This window comes from Salmo salar, chromosome 13 (assembly GCF_965601325.2).
Source record: "Salmo salar chromosome 13, fSalSal1, whole genome shotgun sequence".
Classification (NCBI taxonomy): Eukaryota; Metazoa; Chordata; class Actinopteri; order Salmoniformes; family Salmonidae; genus Salmo; species Salmo salar.
Genome location: NC_138303.1, coordinates 63139889 through 63154161, shown reverse-complemented (window position 1 = coordinate 63154161; position 14273 = coordinate 63139889). Strand labels below are relative to the sequence as shown.

Here is a 14273-nt window from a genome sequence, read left to right as displayed (position 1 = left end):
ATGGGATCTTATTATTTTTTTAGACCAGAGGAAAGAGTGCCTCCTTACACCACTTCCAGCAGCATCTGGTACCAGGACCAACCCTGCTTAGCTTCAGAGGCAAGCCAGTCGTGGGATGCAGGGTGGTATGCTGCTGGCGTCTATAAAGCAAAGAGTCTAAAACATATTTTAGACTGGGACCAAATGTTTTGTGGCAAAGTAACATTTTCTTAAATTAAAATTAAATTAACTCTGTCATTTTACTGTGCACACACAGAGAGAGTCTGTGAAATGCAGTGAGAGAACACAGTCCGAAGGCACTATGGGTTCTGTCAACAAACTCAGCCCCAGATAAGGCTCAACTCCTAGAAACAAAGAGCGAGAGGGAAAGCTGAGTGGAGAGGGAGAGAGAGCGAAAAGTTGGGAGAGGTGAGAGTGAAAGGAGAGAGGGGGAGGTGTGAACATTTGAAATGGAGGGGGAAACTGACTGAGTGGGAGTGGAAAAAATGATAACACCTAAGAACTGAGAGAGACAGGCTGAGGTGGTTACTGTGAAACAATGTAGAGATATAGACGGATGTGGGGAGGAGTGACAGAAAGAGAGCGGGTGCATAAAGCAAACAAAAGTGATAGAAAGTAACAGTTGGAGGGATTGTGCTAGAGTAAGAGTTGTTGAAGAGAGGGAAAATGGGGTGAGTAGAGGCAGACACACACATTATAGGCAGATCTGAGCATCAAATACTCCTAGTCTTCAACTAATTCATATCTGACTGTGTATTACAGTTGCATACTCGTGTCACCTTGTTGTTTTTCAGGTAGACTTTTAGGGAAAAGGGTGACTTTGAAACAGTTATGCTGTCATGTCATGATTTTTTTGTTAAAGAACATGGCAGAATTTGGGTTTATGTCATGATTTGTTTTTGATCTCTGTACTCACCAAAATTCTTGTCAGATAACGTAGATTAGTAGACGATAGAAAGGCTCTCCTAATTGTGGTGGATTTAAATGCACACAAGATTAAATCCCAAAACCTCGGGATAACACCTCTTATGTGTGTGCCTGTTTGCATGCTTTTTATGTGTGTGATTTGGGGCGAATGTCCGTGCGAAGCGTGCATGTTACGCCTGCAACCGTGTGTGAGTGTGTAAATTTGCACTTAGGCAACAGTTTGTGAGAGCAGGAAGTGGTCAGTGCTCAGATGCCCCGGGTTAGGAATTTAGAGATTGTTTCACTTCTCACACCACCGACACCGCAGAGGATGCGGAAGCGGCTGAGACTTACCTTCTCAAGCGTTACCTTGGCAACGCCGCATGCGACCCCTTTGAATCAAGTCAAATCAAGGTTTATTGGTTGCGTACACAAGTTTACAGATATCGCAGGTGCAGCGCAAATGCTTGTGTTTCTAGCTCCAACAGTGCAATAATACCTAGCATTAAAATACTATTTTATAAAATACACACAATCCAGAAAAATTCAGAAATATCAGACTAGAATATAAATATATACGTGTGTGTGATATATATATATTACCAATACAAACAGGTATTCAGACCTTTTGCTATGAGACTCGAAATTGAGCTCAGGTGCACCCTGTTTCCATTGATCATCCTTGATGTTTCTACATCGGAGTCCACCTGTGGTAAATTTAATTGATTGCACATGATTTGGAAAGGCACACACCTGTCTATATAAGGTCCCACAGTTGACCATGCATGTCAGAGTAAAAACCAAGCCATGAGGTCAAAGGAATTGTCCGTAGAGCTCCGAGACAGGATTGTGTCAAGGCACAGATCTGGGGAAGGGTACCAAAACATTTCTGCAGCATTGAAGTTCCCCAAGAACACAGTGGCCTCCATTCTTAAATGGAAGAAGTTTGGAACCACCAAGACTTTTCCTAGAGCTGGCCACCCGGCCAAACTGAGCAATCGGGGGAGAAGAGCCTTGGTCAGGGAGGTGACCAAGAACCCAATGGTCACTCTGACGGAGCTCCAGAGTTCCTCTGTGGAGATGGGAGAAACTTCCAGAAGGACAACCATCTCTGCAGCACTCCACCAATCAGGGCTTTATGGTAGAGTGGCCAGACGGAAACCACTCTTCAGTAAAAGGCACATGACAGCCCACTTGAAGTTTGTCAAAAGACTCTCAGACCATGAGAAGCAAGATTCTCTGGCCTGAATGCCAAACGTCACGTCTGGAGGAAACCTGGCACCATCCCTACGGTGAAGCATGGTGGTGGCAGCATCATGCTGTGGGGATGTTTTTCAGCAGCAGGAACTGGGAGACAAGTCAGGATCGAGGGAAAGATGAACAGAGCAAACTACAAAGAGATCCTTGATGAAAACCTGCTCCAGAGCGCTCAGGACCTCAGATTGGGGCGAAGATTCACCTTCCAACAGAACAACAACCCGAAGCACACAGACAAGACAATGCAGGAATGGCTTTTGGGAGCAGTTTCCAAACGCCTGAAGGTACCACATTCATCTGTACAAACAATAGTACGCAAGTATAAACACCATGGGACCACGCAGCTGTCTTACAGCTCAGGAAGGAGACATGTTCTGTTTCCTAGAGATGAACGTACTTTGGTGCGAAAAGTGCAAATCAATCCCAGAACAACAGCACAGGACCTTGTGTAGATGCTGAGGAAACAGGTACAAAAGTATCTATATCCACACTAAAACAAGTCCACAAGCTTCCCAACAATTTAAAGGCAATGCTACCAAATACTAATTGAGTGTATGTAAACTTCTGACCCACTGGGAATGTGATGAAAGAAATAAAAGCTGAAATAAATCATTCTCTCTACTATTATTCTGACATTTCACATTCTTCAAATAAAGTGGTGATCCTAACTGACCTAAGACAGGGAATTTTTACTAGGATTAAATGTCAGAAATTGTGAAAACTGAGTTGTATTTGGCTAAGGTGTATGTAAACTTCTGACTTCAACTGTAGATGAGGGGAAAAATAAAATATAATCAATTTTAGAATAAGGCTGTAATGTAACAAAATTTGGGAAAAGTCAAGTGGTCTGAATACTTTCCAAAGGCACTGTGTAGAAAACAATGCTGGGCTAGGAGTGTAAACATATTTTTCTTCTGGGACCTCTTTGTACAGTTGAACTGACTGGCTTGAACAATTTTAGACTGACTGATCTGAGGGGTCTGAATACTTTCCAAATGTGTTGCCGTGAAAAAGTATTTGCCTTTTGGATTTCTCTCTATTTTTGCAAATGTTTGATACTGAAAGTTATCAGATCTTCTACCAAACACTAATGTTTGATAAAGGGAACCTGAGTTTGCAAATAACAGAAAAAAAATTATACTTTATTGATAGAATTACCAAAGTTACACAACACCCAATTCCCCCTGTGTGAAAAAGTAATTGCACACATACTCTCCAAAACTGGTTGTGCCACCTTTTAGCTGCAAAGACTGCAACCCAATGCTTCATGTAGTTGATTATAGTCCCTCACTTCACTGTGGAGGAATGTTGGCCCACTCTTGCATGCAGAACTGCTTTAACTCAGCGACATTTGTGGGTTTTCAAGCATGAACTGCTTAATTCAAGTCCTGCTACAACATCTCAATTGGGATTAGGTCTGGACTTTGACTTAACCATTCCAAAATGTCACATTTTTTGGGCCTTTTAGACATTTTCATGTAGACTTGATTGTGTGTTTTGGATTATTTTCTTGCTGCATGAACCAGCTGTGCTTCAGCTTAGAGACGGATGGCCTGACATTCTCTTGTAGAATTCTCTGATACAGAGCAGAATTCATGGTTCCTTCTATTAAGGCAAGTCATCCAGGTCTTGAGGCAGCAAAGCATCCCCAAACTATCACACTACCACCACCAACCATGCTTGTCCGTTTGGTATGAGATTTTTACTGTGGAATGCAGTGTTTGAATATTTTTCCCAAACGATTTCCGAGGGAGCGCTCACATGCGGTGTTGAGCTGTTAACAAAGTGATAATTTGAGAGGTCCTCCTATATGCTTGAATTTAGTTGCGACTTTAGTTGTGATACAAACCTTAGGGTTCTAAGGCTGCATGATGCAACTCGAATGATGATTTGAAAAAAAGTTGCATGTAAGGCATGAGCTCTGCTCTGTTTCTTGTGCAGGCTGCACACATTTCATCAGTGTCTCATTCACAATTTGACAAGCACTTGATAATATTTTCAGAATATTCTCATTTGAATATGGTCTTTACATATAGCCTAAGATAATACAGTTTGTGTGGAATTACTTTTCAGTCTGCACTCAAATAGTGAATGGAGGTTACCTGCAGTTACATTTTTAATATGCCAGGTAGGCTGCACCAGTTGTAAAGCAGAATAATGTGGTTAATTGTAAGAATTTAACAAATATAGCAGCACTAGAAAGATGGGATCCTCTTTTTAAATAGTGGCAAGTCAACTCTGTTTTCACACACGATTGAGCAATGACTCAGCTAATAAGAACAAGTTTCACTCTGTAGGCTATGGGCTCTCGAACCCAGTTTCAGGGTTCATAGGCCTGTAGATTACGGCCTATAGATTACGCTTAGAATTAATTGGCCACTAGTTTTATTAAAAACCTTATCAAAACATTGGGCTAGGCTACATAATGCATGTGACTATGATTTGAAAAAGTTGCAAAAAATCGGGGAGGGGGGGGAATACATGTCATTCGTATGCACTTGAATAGAGAATGATGATTATTTTCCTGCGGTTCATTTTCATGCCAGCCAGGCCATCTACTCCGGTTGTAACACGGAAGCAATGTGCTTAATTTTAAGGAAGTTGAGAGTTAAATATAGTAGGCCTAGCCTATAGAAAGCTGATGGGATCCTCTTTTTAATGGAGGTCATCAAAACTCTGTTTCACGAAATTGCATGGCCTATAGAGGACTATAAATGTTGCGCAACATGGGGAACCAGCTAGGAGCCGGCTCTCGCTGCGCAGCAGGTGGTCCTATTCCGCTCAAACGCTGAATGCCAGGGCTCTCATGAAGTGTTTGATTTGATTTTTGATTCCATTTGCGTTGCTGTTAGAGGGACAATAGAGCACTGAGTACCAGGCCATTAGCGACTGGCCGTTAGCAAGTACTACTAATGACCATCAGTGGCATCAGCTCACAGTTTTGGAGAAGCCTAGTTACGGTGACTCAGCGGTCACGTGAAATTTGACTGCGGCCATAACTGGTGACTGTCGATGTAGGGCTAATACAGTCACTGTAATAGCCCTAGTGGTGTCGCGTTTGACTTGAGCTCATCCCACAACTAATTTCACTCAACTTCAGTTATGTGGGTGACGTGTTACTGCTGGTCACAATTTTTTCATAGAAAAAAACGTGCTAAAAAGGCAGAAGTGACCATATCTCTATTTTAAAACATTGCTTTGTGTAATGCATATCTCTTTTAGCCATCTTCAATTTCCTCATCTTGCTTTGTGCCATAAAGCAACATGAACAACAAAGCAATGTCCACAGTTGTGCATTGCACTCTTCATGGAGTAATGGACTATCTTGTTAGTGCTAATTCCCTGTTTGAGATGACTGAATTAACTCTCCTCCTCTGCCTCCTCATCTCTTTCAAACTTCCCGGACCCTCTTTCTTCCCCTTCTCACTCTCCCTGTTTCTCTCTCAACTCCCTCCCTCCCTCTCTTCTCTCTTGTTTTCTCAGTGAGTCCAGTATCTGCCAGGTGCGAGCCACGGTCATGCAGTATGATGATGGTAACAAGCGCTGGGTGTCGGCGGGTGAGGGGGGCCAGGCCTTCAGCAGGGTCCAGATCTTCCACAACCCCGTAGCCAACACATTCCGAGTGGTGGGACGCAAGATGCAGGGTGACCAGCAGGTAACTAGTGCACACACACACACCATGAACAGAGAATTCCTAAGATGCACTGTGTAATAATCGATAGAGCAAAATACTAACACAACATGTATTGTTGGTCCCATTTTTCATGAGCTGAAATAAAGTATTCCAGAAATGTTCCATATGCACAAAAACCTTATTTCTCTAAAATGTTGTTGTGTACAAATTTGTTTACATCCCTGTTAGTGAGCCTTTCTCCTTTGCCAAGATAATCCATCCACCTGACAGGTGTGGCATATCAAGAAGCTCATTAAACAGCATGATCATTACGCAGGTGCACCTTGTGCTGGGGACAAAAAAAGGCCACTCAAAAGTGCAGTTTTGTCACACAACACAATGCCACAGATGTTTTGAGGGAGCGTGCAATTGGCATGCTGACTGCAGGAATGTCCACCAGAGCTGTTGCCAGAGAATTTAATGTTAATTTATCTTCCATAAGCAGCCTCAAACGTCATTTTAGAGAATTTGGCAGTACATCCAACCGGCCTCACAACCGTAGACCACGTGTAACCACGCCTGCAACAACTACGGTGGCTCATCAAGATCAGTCGCGACCCGACCAATATGTTGGCTAATAAAGATCAAACACATTTTACAGTTCATGTCACAGAAAGGGGTAAACGGCAAGTACAGTAAATTCTGATATGATATCGAATGGAAAAATGCAACTGATATCGATATGGACATTCCATATCGATGACCACCACTAATACACTGTGTGTGTGTGTGTGTGTGTGTGTGTGTGTGTGTGTGCAGTACCAGTCAAAAGTTTGGACACACCTACTCATTCCAGAGTTTCTTTATTTTTACTATTTTCTACATTGATTTCTTCACTATTATTCTACAACCTATGAAATAACACATATGGAATCATGTAGTAACCCAAAAAGTGTTAAACAAATCAAAATATATTTTATATTTTTCAAAGCAGCCCCCCTAGCCTTGATGACAACTTTGCACACGCTTGGCATTCTCTCAACCAGCTTCAGCTGGAATGCTTTTCCAACAGTCTTGAAGGAGTTCCCACATATACTGGGCACTTGTTGGCTGCTTTTCGTTCACTCTGCGGTCCAACTCATCGCAAACCATCTCAATTGGGTTGAGGTCGGGAGATTGTGGAGGCCAGATGCAGCACTCCATCACTCTCCTTCTTGGTAAAATAGCCCTTACACAGCCTGGATGTGTTTTGGGTCATTGTCCTCTTGAAAAACAAATGATAGTCCAACTAAGTGTAAACCAGATGGGATGGCATATTGCTGCAGAATGCTGTGGTAGCAATGCTGGTTAAGTATGCCTTGAATTCTAATTAAATCACTGACCGTGTCACGAGCAAAGCACCATCACACCACCACCTCCGTGCTTCACGGTGGGAACCACACATGCTGAAATCATCTTGTCACCTTCTCTGCGTCTCACTAAAACACGGCAGTTGGAACCAAAAATCTCAAATTTGGACTCATCAGACCAAAGGACCGATTTCCACCGGTCTAATGTCCATTGCTCGTGTTTCTTGACCCAAGCAAGTCTCTTCTTCCTATTAGTGTCCTTTAGTATTGGCTTTTTATTGGTGTCCATTTATTTTGGCTGCAATTTCTGAGACTGGTAACTCTAATGAACTTATCCTCTGCAGCAGAGGTAACTCTGGGTCTTCCTTTCCTGTGGCGGTCCTCATGAGCTCCAGTTTCATCATAGTTCTTGAAATTTTCCGCATTGACTGACCTTCATGTCTTAATAAAGTAATGATGGACTGTCGTTTCTCTTTGCTTATTTGAGCTGTTCTTGCCATAATATGGACTTGGTCTTTTTCCAAATAGCCCTATCTTCTGTATACCGCCCCTACCTTGTCACAACACGATTGGCTCAAACGCATTAACGAAAGAAATGCCACAAATGTACTTTTAACAAGGAACACCTGTTAATGTAAATGCATTCCAGGTGACTACCTCATGAAGCTGGTTGAGAGAATGCCAAGAGTGTGCAAAGCTGTCAAGGGAAAGGGTCTGTACTTTGAAGAATCTGAAATATTTTGATTTGTTTAACACTTTTTGGGTTACAACATGATCCCATATGTGTTATTTCATAGGTTGATGTCTTCACTATTATTCTAACCCTTGAATGAGTAGGTTTGTCCAAACTTTTGACTGGTACTATATAAAGTGCCTTTGAAAAGTATTCAGACCCCTTGACTAACAGAAATACCTTATTTGTATAAAGTATTCAGACCCTTTGCTATGAGACTTGAAATTGAGGTCAGGTGAATCCTGTTTTCATTAATCATCATTGAGATTTTTTTTACAGCTTGATTGAAGTCCACCTGTGGTAAATTCAATTGATTGGACATGATTTGGAAAGGCACACATCTGTCTATATAAGGTCCCGTAGTTGACAGCGCATGTCAGAGAAAAACCCAAGCCATGACGTCAAAGGAATTGTCCGGAGAGCTCAGAGACAGGATTGTGTCAAGGCACAGATCTGGGGAAGTGTACCAAAAAATGTCTGCAGCATTAAAGGTCCCCAAGAACACAGTGGCCTCAATCATTCTTAAAAAGAAAAAGTTTGGAACCTCCAAGACTCTTCCTAGAGCTGGCCGCCCGATCAAACTGAGAAACAAGATTCTCTGTTCTGATGAAACCAAGATTAAACTCTTTGGCCTGAATGCCAAGCTTCACATCTTGAGGAAACCAGGCACCATCCCTATAGTGAAGCATGGTGGTGGTGGTGGCAGCATCATGCTGTGGGGATGTTTTTCAGCGGGAGGTACTGGGAGACTCGTCAGGACCGAGGTAAAGATGCACGTAGCAAAGTATAGCGAGATCCTTGATGAAAACCTGCTCCAGAGAGCTCAGAACCTCAGACTGGGGTGAAGGTTAACATTCCAACGGGGCAACGACCCTAAGCACACAGCCAAGACAACACAGGAGTGGCTTCAGGTCAAGTCTCTGAATGTTTTTGAGTGGCCCAGCCAGAGCCTGGACTTGAACCTGATCTAACATCTCTGGAAAAACTTGAAAATAGCTGTGCAGCGTCGCTCCCCATCCAACCTGACATATTTTGAGAGGATCTGCAGAGAAGAATGGGAGAAACTCCCCAAATACAGGTGTGCCAAGCTTGTAGTATCATACCCGAGAAGACTCATTGCTGTAATCGCTGCCAAAGGTGCTTCAACAAAGGGCTGAGTAAAGGGTCTGAATACTTATGTAAATGTAATATTTCAGTTTATTTATTTTTTTATTATAAATTTGCGAAAATGTCTAAACCTTCATTATGGGGTATTGTGTTTAGATTGATGAGTGACAAAAATTTGGGGAAAGTCAAGGGGTCGGAATACTTTCTGAAGGCACTGTATACTGTGTAGAGAACAATGCTGGGCTAGGAGGGTAAACATTTTCCTTCTGGGACCTCTTTGTACAGTCGAGCTGACTGGTTTGAACAATTTTAGACTGACTGATCTGTACATCTTGTGAGAGTTAGTATGTGGGTGCTATAGCACCATATGGGAACCAGTCCCCTGTGCGTTTCCTTGCTGTCACACTCAGAGATTGTGGGTTAGGCTTTGTCCTTTTTTCTGTTGCTGCAGAATGTCAATATGCAGCCAGCAACTTCTGTTGGGGCTTCATGTGTCAGCTGTCTTCCTCTTTCTTTCAGTCTTCCCTATCTCACTTCTGTTTACTGTGTGCCACTACCTCTGCTCTCGAGCTAATGCCTTCCTCTCACACTAGGGTAGTGGAAGACCCGCCCTAGCAAAACCTAGCCTACAGTGTTGGAAAAAGTACTCCATTGTCATACTTGAGTAAAAGTAAAGATGCTTTAATAGTAAAGATGCTTTAATATTCCAGTAAAAAGTACATATCGTCTTTAGAAATGTAGAGGAATTAAAGTTGTCAGAAATATAAATTGTAAATTACAGATACCCCAAAAAACTACTTAAGTGGTACTTCAAATAATTGTTTTTATTCATTACTTTACACCACTGCTAACCTAAAGGCTACTTTAGTTAAACTTATCCTAGCGTAGTATCTTTTTCAAAAGATCTGTTGCTTTGGGAACGCAATGGAGGGTCCACACTAGTAGCACAAGACTTAGTCTCGCCTACCATAGTAGCTCAGTTTCACTAAAGGCTCTTGTTTTTTTTTTTATTCACCTCTGCGTCACTGGTTCCACAGAGAGAGGATTTATACTCGTATTGCACCAACATGTATACTCCGATAAATAGCAATAGATGAACATAAAGGGATGTGAGGAGAACGATCTTGAAATTCAAAGGCTATATAGAAAATCTAGGTTCCACACACACATTCTCGCAGTGAACGCATACTGTCATTCCACTTGTGGTTTCTCATCGCCTTTTTACTTCCTGCGTGACAATCCTAGGTGGTGATCAACTGCCCAATCGACAAGAGGCTGAAGTACAACCAGGCTACAGCCAACTTCCACCAGTGGCGGGAAGCCCGGCAGGTGTGGGGGCTGAACTTTGGCAGCAAGGAGGAAGCCGTCCTTTTCGCTAACGGCATGATGCACGCCCTGGAGGTGCTGAGTACGCTCACTGACTCAGGTAGGCTCTATAATATGGGATCAAATATAAAAAAACATTTTGCAAAAGAAATGGTACTTTTTGTCCTGGTTCCTTTTTGTCTTTTGTTTCTCACTGCAATCACTGATCAGATTGGATTGCTTAAAGATTTAATCTGCAGTAGGTGAAACAGCGCCATTGTCCACTCCACCGCTTTTGTCATTGTGTTTGTTTAGTTGACGAAGCGGCACGTCGATGGTAAAACAAATTGCAGTATATATTCTGCTGTTCTATAGCGCATGCAATGATGTCAGAGAAGAGGAAAAAAGTTGCTGTTTGCAGTAACTTCTTTGTAATATCGCAAATGGACTTGGCAGTTTCACCATTAAGGATTCCAGCTTTAATCTATCTAATGGTGTTAGTTATTGCCAGAAGGAGAAGGGAAGGATGCATTTTGTAAAGTATTTTAACAGGACTGCTAAAATACACACTCACTCAGTCTGTTTCTCTCCTCAGGCTACTCCTCTCTCCCCCGACCTGTCCAGAATGGACCCTCCCCAGAGGAGCTGGAGCAACAGAGGAGGTACCATTCACAATGTTTTTAGTTGGAGGTGGGGGGAGTGCAGATGGTCTGGTTTCTGTCAGCAGAAGGGAGATTAAAGTATTGCAAGTGTTGTTTTTTAGTAATTGTTTTACTAAAAGCGGTGAACGGGCACTTGGCTATTTCCTATCTGACTGTTGTTTAGTAGATAATTAGTCTATTTTAAGCATTAAGTCTCTATACTTATTTACATTTTGCTAGGGTAAATGGTGTTTACAACGTTTTTACTCTCACAATGCTCAGTATTGATAGACCGTTCTAGAATGCTGCCCCCTAGAATTCCAGCAACAAGTACAGAATATTGGACTAGACTGTAGACTGAATCCATCCCAATCAGTTCACATGCCTACAATTCTGAACATTACAGACAGCAGAGTAATGAACAGAATAAACATGCCTTCAGAAAGTATTCATACCCTTGACTAATTCCACATTTTGTTGTTACACCCTGTTTCAAAATGGATTAAATAAATCCAAAATGTATGCCTCTACACACAATACCCCATAATGACATCGTGAAAACATGCTTTTAGAAATGTTTGCTAATTTATTGAAAATTTAAATACAGAAAGATCTTGTTTACATACATTTTCATACCCCAGACAATACATTTTAGAATCACCTTACAGCAGTGTGTCTTTCTGAGTAAGTCTCTTAGAGCTTTGCACACCTAGATTGTACACTGCTCCAAAAAATAAAGGGAACACTTAAACGACACAATGTAACTCCAAGTCAATCACACTTCTGTGAAATCAAATTGTCCACTTAGGAAGCAACACTGATTGACAATACATTTCACATGCTGTTGTGCAAATGGAATAGACAACAGGTGGAAATTATAGGCAATTAGCAAGACACCCCCAATAAAGGAGTGGTTCTGCAGGTGGGGACCACAGACCACTTCTCAGTTCCTATGCTTCCTGGCTGATGTTTTGGTCACTTTTGAATGCTGGCGGTGCTTTCACTCTAGTGGTAGCATGAGACGGAGTCTACAACCCACACAAGTGGCTCAGGTAGTGCAGCTCATCCAGGATGGCACATCAATGCGAGCTGTGGCAAGAAGGTTTGCTGTGTCTGTCAGCGTAGTGTCCAGAGCATGGAGGCGCTACCAGGAGACAGGCCAGTACATCAGGAGACGTGTAGGAGGCCGTAGGAGGGCAACAACCCAGCAGCAGGACCGCTACCTCCGCCTCTGTGCAAGGTTGAGCACTGCCAGAGCCCTGCAAAATGACCTCCAGCAGGCCACAAATGTGCATGTGTCTGCTCAAACGGTCAGAAACAGACTCCATGAGGGTGGTATGAGGGCCCGACGTCCACAGGTGGGGGTTGTGCTTACAGCCCAACACCGTGCAGGACGTTTGGCAATTTCGCCAGAGAACACCAAGATTGGCAAATTCGCCACTGGCGCCCTGTACTCTTCACAGATGAAAGCAGGTTCACACTGAGCACGTGACAGACGTGACAGAGTCTGGAGACGCCGTGGAGAACGTTCTGCTGCCTGCAACATCCTCCAGCATGACCGGTTTGGCGGTGGGTCAGTCATGGTGTGTGGTGGTTGCGCCTTCTTCACCACACTGTCTGTGTGGGTGTACCATTTTCAGATCGTCAATGATGTGTACGCCAAGTAACTTAAAGCTTTTCACCTTCTCTACTGCGGTCCTGTGGATGGGGCATGCTCCCTCTGCTGTTTCCTGAAGTCCATGATCAGCCCCTTCATTTTGTTGACGTTGAGGGAGAGGTTATTTTCCTGGCACCACTATGCCAGGGCCCTCACCTCCTCCTTGTAGGCTGTTTTGTCATTGTTGGTAATCAGGCCTACTACTGTTGTGTCTTCTGCAAACTTGATGATTTGAGTTTGAGGCATGCGTGGCCACACAGTTATGGGTGAACAGGGAGTACAGGAGGGGGCTGAGCATGCACCCTTGTGGGGCCCCTGTGTTGAGGATCAGGGAAGTGGAGGTGTTGTTTCCTACCTTCACCACCTGGGGGCTTCCCGTCAGGAAGTCCAGGACCCAGTTGCACAGGGCGGGGTTCAGACCCAGGGCCCCAAACTTAGTACCCTCCAATCTCATTATTATGGTGTTGAAGGCTGAGCTGTAGTCAATGAACAGCATTTTGACGTAGGTATTCCTTGTTCAGATGGGGTAGGGCAGTGCGATGGTGTTTGCATCGTCTGTGGATCTATTATGGCGGTAAGCAAATTGAAGGTGGTCTAGGGTGTCAGGTAAGGTGGAAGTGATATAATCCTCTCAAAGCACTTCATGATGACAAAAGTGAGTGCTACGGGGCAATAGTCATTTAGTTAAGTTACCTTTACTTTCTTGGGTACAGGAACAATGGTGGACATCTTGAAGCAGACTGGGATAGAGAGAGATTGAATATGTCCGTAAACATTCCAGCCAGCTGGTCTGCGCATGCTCTGATGACGCGGCTAGGGATGCCGTCTGGGCCAGCAGCCTTGCGAGGGTTAACACGCTTGAATGTCGTACTCGCGTCGGCCACGGAGAATGAGAGCCCACAGTCCTTGGGAGCGGGCCGCGTCGGTGGCACTGTTATCCTCAAAACGGGCGATGGTGTTTAGCTTGTCTGGAATCAAGACGTCGGTGTCCGCGACGTGGCTGGTTTTCCCTTTGTAATCCGTGATTGTCTGTAGACCATGCCACATACGTCTCGTGTCTGAGCCGTTGAATTGCGACTGAAATTCACGTCTCACATCTATTTACATTTGGTTCCACGGGATTACGCTTCATGTAGTCACTGAAGGGATGGTTTTAGAGCTATTAACATAAAGAAGATGTATTGAAATGGGAAATGTGTTCGAAACCTGTCTGTATATTGCCATCTAAATGGTATTTTTAACAAAGCCATTACAGGTTAATCGAGGTAGGAAAACACAGGCAAACCGGCTTTAACCAATATAAGAGACTCTGACTATATTCCAGCTGAAAGCTAGCCATTCAAGAGGCACGGCAATAGACTTGAGAATCCTCCTCACTGCAAGGAACCAGAAGAGAACTGCTTAACCTATGACATGAGCCAGCCAGGTATAGTTGACCATTTAAGATGACGCTGTGTCCTCCACTTGAGGTGTCCTCTACCTTGAATATACAGGTTTATTGAGGAGTGTCGCTTGGTCATTGATAATGGGATAGACCAGACTGGTATAAACTGGTGTCTGAACAAACATGTTAGGTGTCACTAAAACCTAATACTGACGCTAACACACTCAGTTAGAGCATGAACGCTTGCAACACCAGGGTAGTGGGTTAAATTCCTGCTGGTTTCATCCATATGAAAATGAATGCATGCCCTACTGTTAGTCA

The 14273-nt window shown here is 43.4% G+C and overlaps 1 protein-coding gene across 2 annotated transcripts in view; it reads left to right on the top strand.

Annotated features, from left to right (window-relative positions):
- The window catches only part of LOC106567542 (vasodilator-stimulated phosphoprotein), a 39378-nt gene that overhangs the window by 12002 nt on the left and 13103 nt on the right, over positions 1 to 14273 (top strand). The window contains exons 1-4 of one of the 2 annotated variants that reach the window (XM_014136966.3): positions 518 to 671; positions 5647 to 5818; positions 10211 to 10391; positions 10866 to 10932. In XM_014136966.3, coding sequence (XP_013992441.1) covers positions 667 to 671; positions 5647 to 5818; positions 10211 to 10391; positions 10866 to 10932 — 425 coding nt within the window. In that variant the 5' untranslated portion in view covers positions 518 to 666. Of the gene's footprint in view, positions 1 to 517; positions 672 to 5646; positions 5819 to 10210; positions 10392 to 10865; positions 10933 to 14273 lie in introns of those variants that run through there. The other variant, XM_014136967.3, reaches the window with a different exon arrangement.